At 38.8% G+C, this 23,348-nt stretch overlaps 1 protein-coding gene across 3 annotated transcripts in view; it reads right to left on the bottom strand.

Annotated features, from left to right (window-relative positions):
* Positions 1–1,637: 1,637 nt before the first annotated feature.
* Positions 1,638–23,348, bottom strand: part of BZW2 (basic leucine zipper and W2 domains 2) — a 56,521-nt gene continuing 34,810 nt past the window's right edge. For all 3 annotated transcript variants that reach the window (XM_053998423.1, XM_053998432.1, XM_053998440.1), the window contains exons 6-12: positions 21,079–21,214; positions 17,024–17,133; positions 15,024–15,194; positions 14,497–14,643; positions 10,217–10,355; positions 3,752–3,874; positions 1,638–2,094 (exon numbers count right to left, since the gene is read on the bottom strand). In XM_053998423.1, coding sequence (XP_053854398.1) covers positions 2,066–2,094; positions 3,752–3,874; positions 10,217–10,355; positions 14,497–14,643; positions 15,024–15,194; positions 17,024–17,133; positions 21,079–21,214 — 855 coding nt within the window. In that variant the 3' untranslated portion in view covers positions 1,638–2,065. The remainder of the gene's footprint in view (positions 2,095–3,751; positions 3,875–10,216; positions 10,356–14,496; positions 14,644–15,023; positions 15,195–17,023; positions 17,134–21,078; positions 21,215–23,348) is intronic.

Raw genomic sequence — 23,348 nt, 5'->3', positions numbered from 1 at the left:
CCTAATAATTTTCCTGGGGGAGGGCAAGCTGAGAGAGCTTGATCCCAGGAGCTACATATTAGGCATGATATGAACACAGAAGATGTAGGGCTTTGGGCATTGTGTGACTGAAAAGTGAACAACTCCTGTCAGCCCCAAGTGCAACTCCTCACCCTGCTCCAAATCACAAGTCTCAACTTGGCCAGCAGCCCTGTGCTAAAAACACCCATTTTGCTCCAACACAATGTCTAAAAATGGAGCTAGGACAACTGTGTCAGCAATCACAGAATATCTCAACTTGGCAGGGACCTGAAACAATCATCAGGTACAACTCTGATGCCTGGCTTGGAGGCACCTGAACTTCAGTGCAGTGGATCCACTTGTCTCTGCTTGCACCTGCAGTGTGCTGCGGGCACAGTTGCAGCAGGCACCCCAGATCTGCTGCCTTTGGCCTCGCAGTGTCTCTTGCAGCTGATGATTTGTGTCTCCAGCAGATGGCCCAGCCAGCCCGCAGCGAGCTGTGCCTGGCCCTCCCTGGCAGTCTCAGTGCAGGGAAATGGGATTATGATCTCTGCTGACTACTCAAGACTGACACCTTTGAAATTAGCCTAAGCTGAAGATTATACAGAAAAGTGGTTTTACATACACTAAACTAAATATTCATTAATACCTCAGGAAACGGCAATTTTGAATTTAAGATGTTTTTAGAAATAGTGGCTGCATATCAATGACTCAGTACTACCACGTCACAGCTGCAGAGTTTTGTGCATGTGTTTTCATGCCCAGCAAATTTATTTTCTGTAGTAACAAGGACCAAAATGGAAAATATGTAGCTAATGCATCAGTTGTGCTTTTTAGTATGACTGGCTCTGGTCTTCTCAAACTTACTGGAAACATCACCATGACGTATTTCCCCTTCCAAAGATCGATACCTGTTAGGAAAATAAATGCTGTACTAGATGGAAAGCTGGCACTCAACAGCAATTGATTTCTACCTGCTAACTTCTGTTTACAATAAAACTAGATACATACTGAGAATCATCTGTGGTTTATATGAAGTGTTGACTTTCCCTCAGAAAAATCTGTACTATCTGTTAGCTTACTGGTTTCTAATGACAAAATACAACAACACTTCATTAATTGATTATGCCCTGTCATGCTTTCCCCCTGTAAGAATACAAGCCTGGCTTTTCTAAACCTGATGTAAATAAATTTCCGATTTCACATGTAATGACTTCTAGTCATGCATGTTTTGAAGATAATTCTTCTAAAATGAGACAACTTTTCTTTCTAAATTCAGCAATCACCAATAACTGAGTCTAGTTTAAACTGAGCAAAACATATTATTCTATATATCATTTGCATAAACTGTACCTGCAAAATTGGGACTCCACAGATTTGTTCCTGTACATCATCTTTGAATTAAGAAACAGAATGAATCAATATTTGCTATGGAACATGGTTAATCTGTCCAAAGTTCTATGTAAGGATGGGAATAAAGATTTGGCAGTGATCCTTACACCAGTTAACTACAGCTGCTGATTTTTTGGGGAAGAAGTATGAAAATGGTCTGTTGGCATTCTTGTGTAATTTTGACTTGAAGAATCATAAAAACTTTGGCAAGGCAGAACTTTACATACACACTAATACCACAAAAATAAGATATAAAAGCCATTTATTCAAAAAAATGTGGTGGTGTCAAATCACATACACAAGCCAATATTGAGCTACAAACACAGACCAAACAGTTCTATAAACAGAAATTGGAGTGTTCATATACCATAGTACCTGAAAAAGACCGTTAATAAAAAGGAGTCCATAAGTATTTCATTTCATTTTTTCTATATGGCTCCTTGCTGAATGTCTTTGCCTAAGTTAGTGTACACTGAGCCAGAGGTAGAGTCCCAAGTAAAGCATCTAATGCCTCAGGGCTCCATTAAAAACCTTTATTCTTCTAAACAAAAGGAAAGTCTAGTCTATAGTTTTCTGTATGACACTGAAGTAAAGCCTCTTTGCTTGAACAGTACGGCATTCCCAAGCACTTTTGGCATTAACCTAGATTGAGACTGTGCTTTGTGGAACCACCTCAGTTCTCCTCCCCTTCAGACTCCGACTCTGGAAGAGAAGAGAGTGAAACACTTCATGACAGTTGCACAAGGACACTGATGTGAGTAATTATATAAAAATAACAAGATATCCTTCCAAAACAAAAATGAAAATTTTCACCATACCTAGTACTTCTCCTAGGAAAGGTTGGCAGATAAACAGAGCTAATGAGAAAGAAATACACAGCTTCAGGAGATGAAGGTTTACTCTCCTGGTGAAGGTTTACTCCTCCATGGTGGAGCTTTTCATTTACAGATCTGACAGTAAAATTTTCACCATGTTGCTATGAATGATGCTGGTCCTCATCTACAGAGCCACAATGTGTACTGGAGCTGAGTTTAATAAAGGATCAGCATTGTTTGCTCACTCTTCTAATCTCTATGAGTAGACTGTACCACTCTCATCCAGGAAGCACCCTTAAAACTATTTGCTTTGTAAATATCAATCAGCATCACCATCCAGCCTATCTAGAAAGGCTAAGTGTTGTTACCCTACATGAGGTATGCAACATGTACAAACCAAATTTTTAAATTATTTTCATAGTATAAGATAAAGTTCATCTAGTAATAGAAGCAGAAGTAGAAGCAACCTAGAAGCAGAAATACACGTGCTGGTTTTGTAATCTAAAGCTACTTTTCATCATCTTGTATTTCTGTGCTCACCTAACAGAAAAGGGCTCACTGCCAACAAATATTACACCATAGATCAGATTTCTGAGGGCAAATATGGTCTGCGTGTTTTTACAGAAACATTTTGTCTCCGTTTGTACTGGACTTTGTAATTAAGGACATCTGGCAAAGGGGACATGCAGGAAAGGATAAATAAAGAGCAGCCGAGGCATACAAGCAGAAAATTTTTTTTAAAAGCTTAATTAGACCAAGCTTGCCCATCCTAAATCTAAGTGTGAAAGCAGCTGCCATTTTTATACTGCTACCTAAACATGTGAATTGCTGCTGAGTTTTATCTGTTTCTAGTACATATTGCCTCCAAGTTTTTAAAATTAATTACATTAAATGGATACAAGTGAACCCTAATCATTCTATCCATATCTATTACACATGGATTTATCTTCCCAACTGATGGGGAATTCTTTTTCCATGCAAAAAAAAGGTAACTTATTCAGTAGAAGTATTTTCCTATCAAGAACATGAGGAAAACCAAGTTAGAGACTAAAGAAACTAGTTCCCCTTCTAAATAACCATTTTAAAGCAGCAAATACAGACCATATAATGTTAACCTGACCATTCAGCTAAAGGCAGTTTTAAGAGCCAGGGTACAGGCAAGTTCATGCTCTGTGCCATTAAACATTGACAACAGCAAAAAGGCACTGAGACAGAAAACTGCTTGGCTGCAGGTGTTAGCACCAAGGTACTTGATACTGTCATCAGTGCAGAGTTCCTCCCTGCAGACACTAAAAGAGTTTATCTATAGACAAGTGGTACCCAATGAATAAAGGACTTCACAGGGACACCATAATCACTAAAAAAGCATCAAGTGTTATTAGGCTTAGGCATGCCTGGAAACAATTGAGACGGTCATGCCTGCTGTTTTGTATTTTGAGTCCGGAATACTTTATATCCTGGTACAACTAAAATGTGAAAAAAAAAAAAAAAAAACCACGTTGTTTTGCAGAGAGACTACCATAGTTCTTCAAACAAACCCATACCTTCTTCAGCATTTTGCAGCCACTCCACAAATTTCTTCATCTGGTCAAGAAAAACACTTTTGCCTTTAGCAACATGTGCTTCTTTATACCACTTGAGGATAGCTTCTTCACTCAGAACATCAGCTGAAATACAGATCAGTGTTTGTAAAAAAAAAAAAAAAGGATTTTTTAGAGATTAGCAAATTCGAACATGAGAGGAGAAAGATTTTTTTGAAGACAGCATACAGCTAATATGATTGCAGTGGAACAAGCTTTGGATGATCTATATTAGGCTACAAATACAGAATATTTGATGCATATAATGGGTTCCCGATGCAAAAAAATGTGTAATGTATTAGGCATAAAATAAAGTATCAAATATTGTACTTCTGTCAAGAAGAGTTCTTTTCCATCTGTTTTAAATATACTACATAAGATTGCTGGACAAAAAAAAAATTATAATGATCAGCCTGCACACCTTGGAAATTACCACAATAAGAATTACCATGGTTTTTCTTGCTATTGTATCACAGAACTGTGCATGGTTCTAGAAGTCTGAAGTAGCAGATACCTCCTGACTGAACACTTAAGAGACAGACAGTATGGATTTCTTGCAGTCATTTCCCCCTAAAGGTTTTATATTGTTTTTAGCTAGTAAGTTTTAAGGTCTCTATTCAGACCACCCATTTTAAGGGACTGGCTTGGAGGGACAGCACAGCTGACATTTTTATGTCAAGCATCAGGAACAAAATAGCTGTCAGTGAGGACATGTGAGGCAGAGTACAATTCAGAATAAAGAAATACTAATAAATAGCAAGGACACTTATTGTTACCAACATATGCAAATTTAGGTCTAGCAACAGACCTCTAGCCCCAGGACAAAGCTCCTGTGATCCAGCCGAGCCAAGTATTCAGTAATTGATGGCTGTAGAGGCAAAACCTGGGATCCACAATAGCATTTTGGCAGTTATGTAATACAAGAGGCAAGAACAAACAACAACATCAACAACAACAAAAAAATCAAACTGTATTTGTTCTATAAAAAGACTAAAGACAGCTTTCTACACCTCATTAAAATTTCCATTCTTTTTGTCTTTGAACAAACTCCCCTCCCTGCTCAAAATCACCACATTTATGTACTTCACTGCTTCCCTGAGCTTCTTGGTGCTGTCCCACCCACTGGGTATTTGCTTGCCAAGGCACTGACCCTGACCATCACCTTCTGCTTCAGCCTAAAGTTAAAACAGATGTGGCAGGGAAGGGAAGAAGACAAACTGAAATAAATGACACTAAAACCCCAAAGCATCTGATCAAATGAGACAGAGGAGACACATTTCACATATGCTGTTGAATAATAAACAGATGGAAGCAACCAGGGATATGTTTTAACTTAATCAAAACTATTCCAAGACATTCAACAGTAACTGAATATAAAATCTCCTTGAAAATTAGGAATTTACTAAGTGTGTGTGACTGGAAATTACCTTGTCTCTCAGGCATGTTTCCAAAATAAAACCTATTCTGCAGTTTACTACAGCTGACAGTAATGCTGAGAAAATGCAGGGAAAACGGGACTGAGCTGGCTCTAGGCTTTTTTCCATACATATAAATTGTGCTCAGTGAACCTACAGGAGGGACAAAAAAATTCCACCATCGTCCTGAAATCACAACCTGCCACAATGAACTTTTTCTCCAATGTTACAGAAACGCAGGAGACAAGACAAGAAAGAGATTTCAAACATGTTGCATTAAATACTTCTGGTAGTCCTTAGTAGCAGCTCAAAGGCATTACAGTATTAAATGAATTTGGATTTTAATTTGGCAAACCTGAAAATATTTCACATGGACTCATGAACCTGCAGTTTAATGTAAAAGTGCATGTGAAAATATTACATTTACCTCAGAGTCCTGAAGTTCACACAACTACATCTGCAAAATTACTCAGGGTATGACACATAGGACAGGCAAAGAAAATCAGGAGAGATTTCAGAAAAAAAAAAACCCAACAACCAAAAAAACCCAAGTAGAGCAACCCTGTCCCAAGCTCAAGCCTGTTGCTGCATGACAGGTCACATTATGATACTGTACAAGGAAGCACCTTCAGGTAGGCACATAGCTCAGCTCAAAAGGAACAGGATTCAAGTCTGTTTTGTTTGGTTTTTTTTTTTTTATTTGAAGCCCATAAGCTCAATGGTTTTGTTGCCAAAGGGGAAAGTGCAATTTCTCCCTCCCTTCCCGAAAGCCCACTCTGATAAAAGCAGCATGTAATCCCACTGTGTGCCTCAAAGATTTAAACATTTGCAAATCTGGAAGATGAAAAATTTGCCTGTATTTAATTCCATGGCAATAAACCTCCTACCCTAACAGAGAAGAACAAAATGCCCTGAACTACAAAAAGGACAACTGCAACGCTCCTTTGATTTCTAAGAAATATTATGTGTAATACATTCATGCCTCCAGTGCTCATAAGGGATGGCATTCTCCCACCTGCACAAAGATGCTCAATTCAACAATCATGCAGGACAGGGTGTAGTTAATCATACCTCTCAGTTGCTTCAAAGCAGTGGGAAGGGAAAATGGAAGGAGGAAGAAGGGAAAATGGAAGGAGGAGGAAGAGAATGACTCATTTTGTATATATATAGTTGTTCCTCATCAAAGTTGATTATAGACATATTTTAATGGCTGAAGCTGAGCACTGCGGTTTGTGGGCGTGTGCACATCATTTTCACTGCAGTCCCAGGTGATGTCAGCCCCAGAGAGCTGCTTTTCCTGCAGGTGCAGCCAACTGCCACTCAAACCACCCACGACCAGAGCCTCCAGGGACGTCCCTCATGAAAGGGAGAAGCTGCAGAGCAGAGAGACTGAACAGCCCAGTCTCTTTTCTTCAGGGTTAACTGGAAAGTTACTTGAAGTTCAGGTCTCAGCTTTGCACTCAATCATCCAGTTCAAATGAATTTCTGCTTTTAACTCAAACCACATAGCCACAGGCAGTAAAGGGAAAAGCACACCCTGGCAGCTGCCAACACAGTCAATCAATCTGCAAAATTCTACTCCATTGCAGCTAACTCAGCTGGGAGAACAGAGCCTTCAAGGGTTCTTTCAATGCAAGGAATGTCACCCACAGTACAGTTAAGGCCTTTCTGGTTTGTTTTGGGCTTTTCCCAGGAAAATTTTGCATAAAGTACCACAAAAACTACCTGAATAATGAAGATATTTGAAGATAATTGTAATCCATCAAAAAACAAAACCCCTGTATGAAGTGAAACCTGAAGATTCCTTCCTTCTAAGAGTTCCCTGCAGAGTCTGAGAATCTCTGTCAGTCTGCATAATTTGGTTGCTGTATCACTGTACTCCAAAAGAATATCTCTGAGGCCTAATTATGCCCTAAACCAGAGTCCTATTTCACATGTACTTGTGATCAGTTATTTCTTCTTGTATTTTGTAAATGTTGTCATGAATTCTAATGAAAAAGTACACAGAGGCTTTGTGTTTGCCATTCAAAGGGTAAAATTCTGATCCTCATGAAAGGATTATCATTCATTTCAACAGTGTCAAGATTTCACATTTGAAATTTCAAGGATATACACAAAATAAAAGAAAGGGATCAACAGGTGAATATGATATATAGCATGTATTCCATAACAACAGTGCTTATTTTACCAACAGTTAAGGGACACGCTGCAACACAGAAGGAGCTAACAAACAACATACATCTTACAATGCAAGCAAGGAAGCCAGCAAACTTACTGAGTGCCACTCACAATTCAGCAATTCTTATTCTGCAACTGGCTTTTAGATCTTGGTCAAAATGCAGCTGTCTGATAAACAATTGTACTGGCTTAAAGTGAAAACCAGAGAAGCAACATCATAGCTGGGGATCAGTATAGAGCTGGACAGCTTATTTTTTTCTCTGTACTGTCTCAGGAACACAAGGGTAGAGTAGTAATAATAATAATGTTGTTAATAAGCTGTAACCAACAACAGAACTGTTTTTGCAAATTATACCTACAAGCCAGTAAGAAGCTGCTGCTACTTAAAAGAAAATAGGGCTTGGGTTTACATTGGGGAAAAAATGGATGCTCCTTCTTTTTTAGAGACAGAATAATAAATTAAAAAATCAACACCACAGACTTTCAAGATCTCCTAGGTGCTAATGAGCCCCAGCTGTCAACATGTTTAAGTATTTCCAGGTATTTCACAGGAAAGTAATCCAAGGGCTATTTCATGGTGGAAATATGGAAAGCATTGAGATGCAAGATATTGGACATCCTGATGAGAGTAGTCATACAACTAAATTAGTCAAAGCGTGACTGGCATTAGGTACCTATCATTACTGCTGACTATTTTTATGCCCAGGAAGCACTCCCTCATAATGAGTAACAAGCAACAAACTGTCCACATTCATGCTGGTACAAAGCTGCATTTTTATCTGCCCATTCACAGATATTCAGATACCTTTATTTGTCACTAGATGAAGTTCATTAGGGACCCTGAAACCTCTCCAGATCTTGTGCATGTTACACTTAAGAACAACAGAAAGGCTAACAGGGGTGTCTGCTGCTCCAGTAACAGCTTTAGAAGGCTTTTTTCCTCGGCTATTAGGAAACCAAAGATATACTGTCATTGGGGGTTATCTAAATAAAGTATATGTCTCTAAAAGACTTGGTGGCTTGTTTTTAGTGGATAGATATGAACTGGGGAGGAGAGGGTGAAATCTACCATCACTGAAACAAAGATAAGGCAGGAAGCATGGCACTGCACAAACCACACCATGAGCCACTAAAGCTCAGTAAGAGTCACGTGGAAGTAACAGGAAATTGAACGCCTAGTGTTCTCAAAATCTTCCCTGGTTGACAAAGTACGATGTGGACCTAATGGACACTGTTTAACTCCAAAGCCACTAAAACCAGATGGAGATGATACTCCCTGCATCCAGCACCTAGAAGGGCCCTATGGCAGTGGCTGTAAGGTCAGGCAAACAGTTGCCAGCAGGCAGCAGGTCTGTCAAACAGGGCAGATTCAGCTTCAGCCTAAACAGGGCCAAGAAGGGCTGGCAGCTGTGCTGCCGCATGACTGCATCAGATGGTAGAGGCAGGAGCTGCAGCACGCCTGCCCCAGATATTCCACGCAGGAATACAGGCACAGCACATATTGCACATATTGGACAGACCATACCGTAGCTCCAAACACTCCTCTAGACATCATCTGAATACTAAACAGTACTGTGGCACCTGAAGTGCTGAGGCTGAAGTCTTCTCAGCCCTCCAAACAAGCCTGCCCAAGTAATCTCCTGAGTCAGAACAAGAGTATGTGGGGTGAAAAAAGTAAATAGGAACTAGGTTCTTCAAGCATATTAAGTTTAATATACAATTCAGTGATTGACTTTCTTTTTGATTTTAAAATGCTTTGGAATTTCAAGACTGCTCTTGCAAGCTAACACAGTAATGAATCTACAAAATGTCTGAAAGCAATCCTAATCAAGACTATTTCTGGCTTGACCATCAGTTATGATCTGAGTGCACAGCAATTATGCCTCTCATTCACCATGTCTGAAGCAAATGTTCTTTTCCAAAGAAAATTGAATCAAGTGATTGCTGCAGGTTCAAGTTGTTCTACAGTCATTAATAGTATTTACAAATTGCAGAATTTGAGGGCAGAAGGACAAGGTGCCTTGCTTTTTCATTTATCATTGAAGCCACACTATATTGAAAGAAGGATAGAAATAAATCCACATGACTCACTTCCTTCTGCCTTCTGAAACCATGAAATTATTGTAACAGTTGGAACTCATTTGCCTCGAACATGTACCTGGACTCAACAGAATGAACAAAGATCAATATTAGGTTTCTACTCCTGCTGATTTTTCTCCTCCAACTATTTATAGCAAGAACGTCAGAACAAACTGTTTGGCACCTACCCATCACATGCGGTGCAAGACCATTAGTCTCTATGACAACCTGATCAGAATAAACTTGTGAAGAAGTCAATTTCACAATAAAAATGAAATCCATCAAAACCATAGCACATGCAAAAAATTGGCATGAAAATAAGAACTAGAAAAGCTCCTTCTGGTAGGGAGTGAGTAAAAAAAACACCCTCCAACTCCTCCCTGAAAACTCTTCCTGCTAAGAGGGTTTGCACTCGCAAGGTTTCTTAAAACCAAGCTCTGATCTACTGTTGAAATCTGCCAGAAATTTATAGAAATGTCTTCCTAGAACTGATTTTATACAAGGGCTAAACTGCATTTGAAATGACTGGACAGTGTTTGATTCTGCTCACACTTCTTGAATGGGATGAAAGCAACAGAAGGAGACAAGGGCTTGTTTTGGCTTTTCCTGCTGCCACACACTTCTTTGAACTCTCAAAGCACAAAGTATTTCAGAGTTCAACAGCTTCTCATATGCACTACTTGCTTAAACATCATAGGAGAGTGGTTGACACAGAGAATCCAAGCACAGAATACAACAGTGGATTATATACTTTTACCTTTATAAAAGAGTACCACTATCTTCTGAAAGGCTTTCATGAAGTGGATGTTGTCATAACAGTACTCCTGCACCTTCTGGAGTAGGATCAACTCTGACTGGCCTTGAGTGCTGAACACAGCAAGTAGAGGGGCATATTGCTGAAAGGAAGAGAGGGTAAAAAATAAAATGCATGTCAGTACACTTAAAAATAAACTTTTTTAGAATAAACATAATGAACTTCATCCCTGAAAATGTTTCACTGAAACCATAAGATTTACTTGCACACTGCATCTTCTAAAACACATACAATGCATATATACAAATATCCATGATTTTTTGTAACATGTCCTGCATGCTTAAAGCTAAAATTCAGTACCACTTCGTTACTGAATTCTGTAAAATCAATTTATAAAGCCTACAATCTGGCATTACTTCTGTCATACATTTCACAATGCAGCATTCTGTTCATTCAGAAGTGATGCTTTACAGATGTTCATAACATAAGACATCCCAGGATGAAATACATGAAAAAAAAAGTCTCTAGTTTCACAGGGGTTTCAGAAGTCCCAGGAAACTGAAATAAAGTAAATCAATCCAAGTTAACTGTGATCAACTGTCCTTATTTTTTCTCATTACCACAATCAAGAATATCATAACAGCCTTTGGTAAACAGCAACGTTTTCCAAGCACAGTATTAACTGCTAATGTCACTCTGACAAGACAGCAGTGGTATGGTACATTTCATAGTCTTTTCTTGGCATTTATTAATATAATACAATAAAGCGAAAATGTATTTGTTATGCAATTTTCCCCTCTTATTTCAGATCTTAAAACTAAAAATTACACTGAAGGACTATAGCTTTCCTTAAAAGCTAGTATTTACATCCAAATCTCTCCAATTTCCTGTCATCTTAGCCTCTAATGCATTCAGCTAAGATGACAATCTTAAAACTAAGACAATATTAAGAGCATTTTTCAGAGATGAAGTTAAATCTTTGATCTTCAGAGATCTTTGATCTTCAGAGACCCTAGCCAAATATAAATTGCATATTACTATTTCATCTGCTCTTGCACTAATCAGCTCAGCCTTTCTTCCAAGTTTTCAGTGACCCCAGTTCAGCATTCTCCAGCTGGATTTGCAATGGCCTAATATCACAGAGTTGTGGTCTGAGTGACCAGGGCTACTGCAGGTCTTAATCAGGTGACAAACCACCCATCACCCACAGCACTGATGGACATGTTTAAAAGTACACTCCAGCACCTCTCCACAAAGGACTAATCCTGAGGGTTTTACCCAATATGGTCCATGGAAATAATTACTAAAACACACGAGAATCAACTGAAGTTTGAAAGGTTGTTCCAAAATGTGTTTTGCAATAATTATCAGCTATTTAAGAGAGCATGAAATCACAGTGGCAACAAGCAGCTCAGCAGGCTGGCAGTATTTAGTACTTTTGGAAGAAACCCCCTTAAAATGGTTAGATATAGGTAACACCAGAGGCCAAATTTTTCCACTCTGGGCAGGTATAGCCACATCTTTAGAAACCTCATCAGTGTTTGGTAAGAGCTCTGAAAAATTTGTGCAGGCTGTGAGTAGCTCTTTTCCCTCTTTTAGCATTGAGGTGGTATTTAGGCAAATTGTAGGAAGGCTGGGCAATATACAGTGCAGTTGATTTATTTAATACCCACAGCAGAACTCACGCCCATCTACATGTTTGTTAAGTGCTGCTTTCTATAAACATTAATAACTTCTAATAAAAATCCTATGTTTTCAGTTTGGAAGTAAATTGTCTTCATTTTGCCACGTCTGACTTTATCCCCTTCACATTCCTCCCTCACTTCTCAGCTGGTACAGGCTCACAGTTATGAGTCTCACAAATGACTAAGGAACTTTCTCATTGCTGGCTGAGCAAGTGGCATTATTTTCCATTTGCATCATGTTAGGGAGCAGGGAGTCAGCACCCACACTGCTGTGAAGCTCACCAGAACCTTGCCTCCAGTGAGAATTCTCTGGAAGATTCTCCTTACCCATGGAGAACATCCCTTCTCTGCACTGGAGGCGGCCTAGGCACTGAGCCCCGGTGTCACAGTGAGGTTACTGGGACAATGAGGAGCTTATTCTGTGAGATCCAGGGTTGAACAGCTTGCCCTGTCTCCTCCTGAGGTCAGCTCCTGCTGGTCCTGCCATATGGATGGCACACATGACTTAACTGCACTGCCCAAATATGCTGGTTCATGGCTCCCCACCTCAACCCTGCTATTAGGCAGCCACCCATCCAGCAAGGCTTTTTAAGATCTGTGAACTAGGTCAATACTCTGTGTTCTCACCCATCTTTTCATGGGTGCCTTGTGTACAACTGACTGAAAGAATCTGGTAAGTTAGATTCTGGTTAGAGACAGATGTCAAAGCTCACGTGCTTTGTGGAAGTTACCTGTCATACAAGAATAGAGCCATACAAGAATAAATCCCATCATCTGACATGTCACACATCGAGTATATATTTATACACATCCTGACCACAGCACCAGGTCAAAGCAACTCCCTGACTGTTTTCTGGGACATTGACACACAGGAGGGCACAGAACTGAGCTCTGTATCATCCCTAACACTGTTAATCCACTTTCTGGAGTTGGCTCATACACTGAGGTAGCTGAGAGCCCTAAGAGAAGGATCCAAGAACTGTCTCCACCTATCCTAAGAGGAAAGATGTGAAAAATGCTGTTTCATTTTCCAAGACTGAACTGTAAAGAAGCAACTATCAAAGTCTCAATTTCTACTTCTATTGCTTCTATTAAAATCTTACCCCTGAGTGCAAATAGTAAATACCCTGTAAATTTCCCCCTGTTTTTAGAAAGTGGATGTACCTAGAAAGATGCCTATCTTATATAGGCAAGATGCCCCTACCTAATTCATTGGGGTGATGCATAGGACTAAACATCCAGTCAACAGGATTTGTATAAAGCCAGCTATGTTTCTCTTTTCCCAGAGTTCAAATATTCCAGAAAGTGTTTGTTAATTTGCCCTGCAGTACTAGACAATAAATCTCAATGGATACTTTGCTACAACTCAAAGAGAGATAATCAAATGTTACATCAGAAGAACAAGAAAAACAATGTCTCTCCTCCTTCTGGAAACTATCTTGTCTTTCTCCTGCTATTTGAGCCACTTGGGAAAACTTGAAGGCATTCATTCTTACCATCAAAGACTACACAATATCCCAAGCGACTGCATTTCTAGGATTACTGACTGGGAAACCAAATTCAGGCAAAAGAACGGCAGCAGTAGTGGCTAAACCAACATGGGAACACCCAAGTATGGAGAGACATCCAATATGAATAAAGATTTATTTTACCATAAAGAATAAATCCCAGATTGCTTCTGTTCCAAGGGAAACCTTTGAAGCCCTGGCTATGAGGGAGTATTCTCCTGATCATAGATTACCTGCTTAAAAGACTAGGTCTGCTGAAAAGCTTCTGCTGTCAGATCCAGTGTCTTGCACTGCACAATTACCTCAGACTTAGATGAGGAATACCAATGATGGCAGTGATTGATGCTTCTGCAGTGGTTTGGTGTTTCTTTTCTATCCCAAGGTCTTTAGAGTTTTTGTACCAACATGCAGTGGTGGTACTGCAATATTGCAGCCTGTCTTTCTATGTATTCAGTTCCCTCATCCTCAAGGACAATAGCTGGATCAGAGAGTAACCACACTGTATGTACACAAACCAGCTCCCAAGCCAGTCCCAAGCCAGCTCCAGGCTTATCACTTGACAAGTCACTGAGTATCCAGCTACCACAGCCAACACTGGCAACAACCAATCCACAGATTCTAGCTTCAGCATTCCTGCCTGGATCTACCCAGCCCTCTGTACAGCCAGCACAGGTGCTGCCTCACCATGCTCCCAAAATGTCTTTTCTTCTGGCAAAGACATTGCAAAGGCAGTTCTTGCAGGCTTACTAGTCAGGTCTGAGCAGACTGAGTTCCAGCAGTCGCTTAGCCCTGTCCCAGTGCAAGGAGCCTCTCAGGGACCTGGCACCCTGGGAAAGCACAAGGAAAAGATGCTCAGGCTGTGACCACCTTGGCTTGCCCTGGCACTGTGGGACTCAGGGCACTCAATGACCTGAACAACCTCAGTTTTGCATCCATTTGACAGAAGTCAGACTATACACAACTCTTGGTATGCTCAGCATCAGCCTTCAAAAACCTAAATCTCCTGGATTTAAACAGGTAAAAACTTGACAGCCAAAGAATGTATTCTGTGAATTCGCAGCTTTCTTCTCCTCTTCACCCATGCACACACCTTTAGATGTTTGAGGGCCTGCTCTGCAACCAGCTCCTCTTTCTTGTTCCATTCCACAGCATTCATGACACAGGTCCAAAGGAGACCAATCACTGCTGGCTCTGGCAGCTCATTTCTTTTCATTTCTTCTTTTACATAAAGCACTACCTGGAGAAGGAAATAAGGGACATTTCCAATGAACCAGAAATGATGCTGACTTTCCAAACACTTGTAGTCATTTACAACATCATGGTGTAGAAGTATTAAGAAACAAAATTAGAACAAGATTTTGACCCTCCCCTCCAACCTAACAGTTAATGCAGTTAAAGGAAATACATTCTCAAGGATAAATGAAGGAAAATGAAGAAAAATACACTTGGAAATATAGAGAATATTTGGTTGCTTTAGTCTTAAGCACAGAGTGAACAGATTAATAAATTAAAATAGTTTAAAGAAAAACAGACGAAATCTGTTCCTCTCTACCTAATGTCGATTTAAGTCTTTGATTATGATTATATAAACAGAAAGTTGTAAATAAACACTTTTACCTCCTTAATTGGGCATTCCTGAGAGAGACGTTCTTGTAGTTCTTTCTGAAGTTCTTTACGAGTCCCCAGTGACTGCTGAACTCTAAGGAAATCTGAGAGTTCTTTTAGACCTGCTTCAGTAAAATACTTGGCAAAATGGTCCACATTTTGCCGGTTGGCTGGAAAGAGCTCCTAAAAAGACAGGAATGCTCTCTGTTAAATAACCAACTATGACTCTTGAAAAAATGGAAAGAACATTTTTTAAGAATGAACAGTGGGAATAACCTGTTACTTCACTTAAAACACTGCTTGTATCCACACTTGAAAAGTCAACACTTCATTCATATTGCAGTGTTTCACTGTAGTGGAAGGAAAAAATTATGTCCAGTTATGCAAATAAGCTAACACCCACTCCATGTGAAGTGCATGTACTTCGGAATAGCCATGAGCCAAACATGTTGCTCAAAGCAGTCCTAAGAGGAACCATACTTTTTCCAGTTTCCTAAAGTCTTGTAGAGAAAGTACAAAGGAATAGATGGCAAAGCCATTATAAGCAAAGCACATTTATCATGCCCTCCCAGTGCACCCACACATTTATCTCTTAAGAAAAATACATTCAGCAATACATAAGTGGCCCAGGCACCCTGACCTACCACTACTGCATCACTTAACAAAAATCACAATATCCACTATGTACTTTTAACATTAACTCCTGCAAGCATTTCTAATTAAAAGGCACTGACAATTTATGAAAGTCCAGCTACTTATAAAAGTTAAAATTATTCTTAAAAATCACTATAGCAAATGCCTCATCTTGGAAAGCATTCAATGGCATTTGCTTACCATCCATTCTTGGTGTCTTAATGATCTGTGGGATGGATAACACTTTTTTTTAACAAAGAAGCTGGAGACTTTCCATCTATTTATTTACTGACTAATGAAATTAAGAAATTTTCATGAAGGCATCTATGCTAGGCAATATCATCTGATACTTTACAGTTGTTTAATAGAACAGAGCAATGAGAGCCAACAGCTGAAAGTTTAAGTCAGTCAAGCTTGAAATAGAAATAAGATGCAGTTTTCCTCCCTGCCCTCCCCGCACAATAAACAGTGTAATTAGCCCCTTTCCCAGTTAATGGCAGATTATTTATCACTTGGACAATTAAAATAAAGTATAAACTGAAGAGCTGAAGGGGCATGGGAAGATCCTTACTTTTGAAGGATACTTGCTTAATTATATATTATTGAGGTAGAAACAGGAAATACTGCTGAGTCTCCAGGTACTGCTACACAGGATGTGTATTTGCATTATCACAGCAGCAACCTTTCTGAAGGATTAAAAACCCCAAATGATCTTCAGAAAGACACAGGGAAAAAAAGGCACATGAAATTGCTACATATTCATATATTCTCTGAATATCTTGCTAAAAACCCATAACCTGTATCTTGCTACAGGTTTTGAGTCCTAAAGCTGAAAGAAAAGCCTTCTGCACTGTACATACTAGGTCTGCTGTCACCACTGCAGGACCACTTATGCTACCTAGATGGCCACTGCTGCAGAAAATTAGCTTACTATTAATTTACTATACTATTTAAACACTGCTGCTTCAGAAATTTACATTCAAATCTAACTCCTTATACTTTATATACCATTTGCAAAAGGAAAACCTATTTAAAGAAACAGAGCTGCTCATGCCCATTTGCTGGTACATTTTGTTAGCAGTGGTTAGAAAAAAAAAACCCATTTATTTAATTCCCAAGCCCCATATATACAGTCTCTCAGAAGGCATCTGACTACAGGAAAAATACAGACAGAATGTAAAAACATGTGATACTTAGTATTCCTGAACCTGTATCAATGCTACAGCCATAACAATATTGCTGTGTTTCAAAACATTTTAGAAACGCTAACAGAGTCTGAGGGGGAGTTAACATGCTTACAGCAAGCTACCATCTGCATTTCATTTTCTTCTTTTTCCCTGGGAGAGATAAAGATTATAAAGAAAATATATTGTACTTACTAGCAATCTCTTATCGAGGTTGGCTTTTCTTAAAGCAGAGGTAACAGAATTGGCATCTTTCTCTGCCATCCATGCTTTAAAAAGCTTTACAGCAAAAGAGGCTGCAATCCCTATTAGAGAAAAGCACAAAACATGTTTCAGCAATTTTCAACATAAATTAGAGTTGACTATAAGAAGTTCAAGGTTACAAAAAAGTTACAAGACCGTGGAATGAAAATACATTTATGACAACAGAAACAAACACGTAGAGCTGAAATGCCTATTTTCTTCTTTAATGCAAAATTAGTTTTCTGAATTATGCTAGATTGTTTGAAAATCTTTTCATTTGGTATTGCCCATCTCCATTCAGTTGTTCAAAGATTTTCTTTGCAATTATTTTTCTTACATTCCCAATTCACAGACTGAGTACAATGCAAGAGGAAAAACTATGCATTAAATTGATAGGAAACAAAGGCACAAAGCAATATAGGATAATCAAGAACAAGAACTAAAAAAACATGTATTCAAATGTTTTTTTAGCAAATCCTGGAATAGGGTTAAATAACTTTGCAACTTCAAGGTGACTGATAGTACTATGTCCTCCTAAGAGGTATTTAGTAGCCAGTTGTACCAGGCACAAACACTAGTTTAAATGAAAAAATTCCTTCCTCAAGGCAAAACTTAATATTTTGTGTATTAAATCAAACGAACTCTACCTCCACTAGCTGTGGATTTCCCAGGGGCGTTAATAAACCATTAAGCCTACACCTCCTATTTCCACCACCACCATGACTGCTTCAGATTCTCCACTGCAAGTGCAGGGAGCTGAAGGAAGCTGAAAGGTCTCGGAGATGGAGCTCATCCTTGAAGAAGGCTGCCTGTAGGTCAGTTATGATTCTCCATACTACACTCATACCAGCATCAGGGCTATTGAAGGCAGTGGTAATGGTAATGCATAAGGAAAAGCACAATCCTAGGCTACAGCTGGTTACTGTAGTTTTCTGTCTCACCTCCAGATGGTCCAGAAGCTCTTAGAGCTACATGGGACCTATTAGTAAGAAAGAGCTTCATCGCTCTTAGCCACTTTACAGATAGATATTCATTATATTTATTTCTGGGATACTTTGACTAAATGAGTCACCAAACAAGAACAGAAGAGACTATTCCCAGACCACTGTAAAGTTCACTGACTTTACACATCTTGACTGTTATGGCAGTTTTGGCAAGCTTATTTCAGGAGCTTAGTCATAAGATGTGATCCTTAGAGAAGTACTGTACGGAACCAGGGATACACCATGCCAGGCCAAGAGAGGCCTGCAAATACTTCTTTGGGCTTGTTTTACATGTTGGATATGATGCAGCAATCCTAAATGCTGCAAGCTGACTAACCAAGATTAACAAAGCCTGGTCAACCAGTAGGTGACTTAAGCATAACTTCCACTGCAAACACACTTCAGCATATCCGTGCATTTACATGCTTAATACCAAAATTGAATGGAATGGTCTCTGTCACCAAGCATGATCATATAGTACCCATTTTTTCTAGTTTTAGCTTAAAACGAAACAAAGTTTTATGCCAGTATCAGTATTAGAGAGTGTGCTGTTTTCAGCTGGGGTAGAGTTAATTTTTTTCACAGTGGCTGTATGGGGCTTTATTTTGGATTTATGCTGAACACTGGTTTGATAATACAGATACATTTTTGTTATTGCTGAGCAGGGCTTACAAAGAGCCAAGACCTTTTTATCTTTTCCAACTGCCATGCTGGTAAGGAAGTTGGGAGGAGACACAACTGGGACAGATGACCCCAGCTGACCACAGGGATATTTCAGACCATATGACATCATGCTCAGTATATGAAGTGGGGAGAAGAATCAAGAAGGAGGGAACATTTTAAGAGTCTGCCTAAGTACCCATTACATGTGATGGCACCTTGCTCTCCTGAAGGTGACTGAACACCTGTCCATGGGAAGCAGTGAACCAATTCCTTGTTTTGCTTTCTGTGTGTGTGCAACTTTTCCTTTCCCCATTAAACTGTCTTTATCTCAACCCATGAGTTCTCCAGATTTTACCCCTCCCATTCTCTCCTTGATCCTGCTGGTGTGGGAGTGAGTGAGCAGCTGTGTGGGGCTTGACTGCTGCCTGGGATTACACCATTGCAGGGGGAGGTTGTTGTAGGGCTTCACTACCCACATATTTTCAAACTTAATTCTCATTTACAGTCCAAATTTCTCACTGGCCTGTTCCTATACTCTGTACATATGCTGCCACTCTTTAAACAGGTCTTCTCTTTTTGCTTGCTTCATGCTTTTCCCCCTCTTACTTGCAGAAAGTAATTTCAGTAATTTATTTTATTGACTAACCCCATTAGCTGCTCTTTGCATTTGCATTACTTTGCCAGCACAGGGGACAAGAAGGGTACACTTAACCCTGGCAAGATTCCACCACCACCTACACCTTTCTCTGTCTCTACTATAAGTATGTCAGCAATCCACAAAAAAATATTTTGTTTTCCAACTATATATAACAGCAAAAGTAGTGACAACACTGAAATTTGGTAATCTAAAAATTAGCTATTTGCACTCAAAATTGACAAATCTCCTGTCCACACAATCTACCCTTATCTCACTTTCAGCCATTTCTTAGCCAATGTTACAAGTCCCATGCTGATCAACAAGTCCCTTAGCTCACCTGTTTCCTCATGCATTTTAACCTCACCTGCCTGCAGCATTGTTTTTTGGTAAATCAAAGAAATGTTCGAGTTTATTCATGTATGATCTACTTGTTTTACCTTGCTTTGATCCCTATTTTTAAACTATCTTTGCATCTTCAATTATTCTTGCATATAATATCTACCCCAGGATACTGACTGAACAATCTTTCCTCAAATGCTGTCATGGATGCATTTTTAGTATATATAAACCAAGAACTAAAAGTATATGTAAGCTCTGACAAAAGTTTAGGGCTCCCAGAACTGTAAGTTCATAATGCAAATGTAAGTTCATAATGCAAATAAGAATTGTATTCTTAAAATGCTAAATTTAAAATATAACAATTTCCATGATTTTTAAAAATTTGGGTTTTCCAATGCCTCTTGTCTCCCATAACTAGGAAGACTTTAATTTAAACGCATTGCAGACAATCATCCTAAAAACATGGATTAGTGCTTTTGTTTGAGATTTTTCCTAGTTTAATTCTGATTTCAAAAGCCATGAGTGATGGCAGAGCAAAGCTGCAGCTGTGCCTTTTTTTTTTTTCTGCAGCATTTAGAAACAAATGTAATTTGCATGCTGCAAATGAGAACATGAAGTTAGAATAATTTTTTTTCTAATGAAAATTAGAATACATTTTAGCTAATATATAACTCTTTAACAAAACCAAAAAAAGGTCATGAAAACTGTTCAACACTACCACTACATTTGCAGTCATGCCAGGTAGTCAGAACTGTCAGAGAAAGAAATTGTTGAGAAAGTAGTTGTAAAATCAGGACTCCAAGGTACATGGCTATAAATATATAACAAAAATCCTTAAAGTAATCTCAAAAAGGCATTGTACCTTAAGACTGAAAGAACTAGTTTACTCATCATATAATAAACACAAATTCATGAGAAAGTTTATCAGTCACTGATCACTACTAGTATGAAGGCAAAATGAGGGATTGATTTTCCTTCTTGACCTACATGTGATCTGTTTCACTTCTCACTCACAAGATATTAGCAACACTTGAAGAAATGCCAGACCTATCTCAGGAACAGATATTATACTTCACACCTTTACAGTACCACAATAATACATAAATTCTACAACTTTGCATACACAAGTATGACTTCCAAAAAACCATAAATCCTTTGGGGTTTGTTTTTGTTTTGTGGCTTTTTTCTGTCTGATTGGCCTCTTACAAGATTTCACAAAGTATGACGGACACTGCTGTCTGCTTATGCTTCTGCTTTAAAATACCGAATCTGTTGTACATTCACAAGTGTCCAACTTACATTTTATTGCAACATATATAATACATTGCAATAAAATACATCTTGTATAAAAAAGCTAAGATAAGAAAAAAGATATGGAAAATTACCTTCTTTGACTATATTGTCAGTGAAGAGGCTTGTTAAAATTGTAGCAGGAAGAGTCCCATTGGCTAACAGGATGCCAGAAAGCATTGCCAGTTTTGTCTGCTCCGTCTCAGTAAAGGCTTTAAGAAACAACAGGAGCTGTGGGCCAGACAAGAAAAGAAAAAGTATTTATTTGAGGCACAGGTGGACAACAGGCAGAAAGTAATATTAATAGTTTTATTTCTTATTTCTTGAGAAGTCTCAATACAAATTACAGCAATCACATCAAAATCTACCCAGAAGCATGACAGTGTCATTTCACTGATCCCTTGTAATTTCACTTTCTCTAAGAACACAAGATAGTACCTGAAAGGGAGCCTGCAAAAAAAAAATGTAGAGACTATTTACAAGAGCAGATACTGACAGCAAAAGGGGGAATGGCTTCAAACTGAAACAAAGCTTGTTTACATTAGATATTAGAAAGAAATCTTTACTGTGAGGGTGGCAAGGCTTTGGGATAGGTTGCCAGAGAAGTTGTAGATGCCCCATCCCTGGCAGTGTTCAAAACCACGTTGGATGGAGCTCTGAGCAACCTGGTCTAGTAAAATGTGTCCCTGCCCATAGCAGGGGGTTTGGAGCTAGATGGTCTTTAAGGTCCAAAGCCATTCCATGATGCTTTAAGGTCCAGCCTAAGCCATTCTATGATTCTGTGGGGAATATGGATTTAGTCTGGTATAAAAGACCTGTCTTCTCCAAATATATGTATGCATGTGTAAAGATAAAAGTACTTGGCACAGGCTTGAGACACACAGAAATTACAGGATCACAGACAGGAGCCTACCTATTCACATCTTCAGACTTCCAGCTAAGCCACACAGAGTTGCACTTTGTTTTCTAGCTTTTGAAAACTATTGCGGATGCAAACAATAAAAAGGATGGGGAACATTTTCTGGTTTTCTTTTAGGGAAGGGAACACAGCACAATTACAACAGATTTTTCTACTGACTGAAATAATAATTATATTTCAAGTTCAGACACTATTGATAAAGCCAACACAGGACAGACAGGAACACAGGCTGATTTAAGACCTTGCCATTCCCAGTACTAATTACAAGAGAAAACAAATAACTTGAGAAAAAATTACAAATCTCATCATCTTGGAAGATCTGAACTACATATACACCTTTTAATTCTAAAACTGGCAATTAAGTATTTTTAAAATCTTAATTTCAGATGTTAAAATTATTGACTTGAGAGCATATTGATGAAGTACATTATGCCCTTTTTCCTTTATATCAGAAAAAAAAGCCATGCAGAATCAGATTTTGTCAATGGCATTACTGTTAACAATAACATTTTCTTAATGTGTTGTTAGTGATCACAATATGGGTGATGGGGAAAAAAGAGGTGAGACAATGAAGGACAGCTTCATTCAATGCAAAAAGCTGCTGATTCCATCAGATGCTAGCTTACAAATTTACCATCGCCACAGAAGAAGGGAAAAAAAGAGAGTACTGCAGATACAATTTTCTGCAGTTAAAAAGAACACTAATTTTTCCTTCATAAGGAATAACAAATGGCACTCCTCCAAAAGGATGTCCTGACCTTCTGCTCTCAGGACACCCTTTTTTATTTTCTACATGAGCAACAAATGCAATTACAGCAAAACAGTTTGTTTTGATAGAAAATTCTCACCAGGTTTCCACATTAGGGTATTTCTTAATTATCAGATTCTACCCATACAAAAGGACAGAATATGACACATGTCCCTGTCCTTGTTTGTTACCATGGACAGTGAGAGATCTTCTCTGAGATAGCCAAGCAGTTTATCAACAAATGTAAAACTTTCTGAATGCAGTGATGTTTTAAAAATCCAGGTAACTAAAGAAGTTATTAAATCTCATGCAGTGTTTTATGAATAGTTCTGCTCTGCATCAGTGAACAGAACTGAACAAAAACCTCATTCATACGATAGTACTTACATAATAACATCAGCTTTAAATTACAGCTTACACAGGACTCAATGACTCAGCCATAGACAAATCACTTGGAATTTTTTTCAGTGGGCTTCAGCCAAATGACTGCAACATACACTTTTAGCTTAAAAGAACAATTATGAAACTACCAAATCTCAAGGTGTAATTTTATTTCAGCAAACTGTGACTCAACCACAAAATGCATGAAAATTCGGGATGCAGAAGAATGGAGTTACTATTTCTAAATATATGTCTGAGAAACAAATGATGTGCTGTATTTCCAAATGCAGCAACTAACTGGTGTGTATAATGGTGCA

This window comes from Vidua macroura, chromosome 1, assembly GCF_024509145.1.
Source record: "Vidua macroura isolate BioBank_ID:100142 chromosome 1, ASM2450914v1, whole genome shotgun sequence".
Lineage (NCBI taxonomy): Eukaryota > Metazoa > Chordata > Aves > Passeriformes > Viduidae > Vidua > Vidua macroura.
Note: the sequence above shows the minus strand (reverse complement) of the source record. Positions and strands in the feature narration are given on the sequence as shown.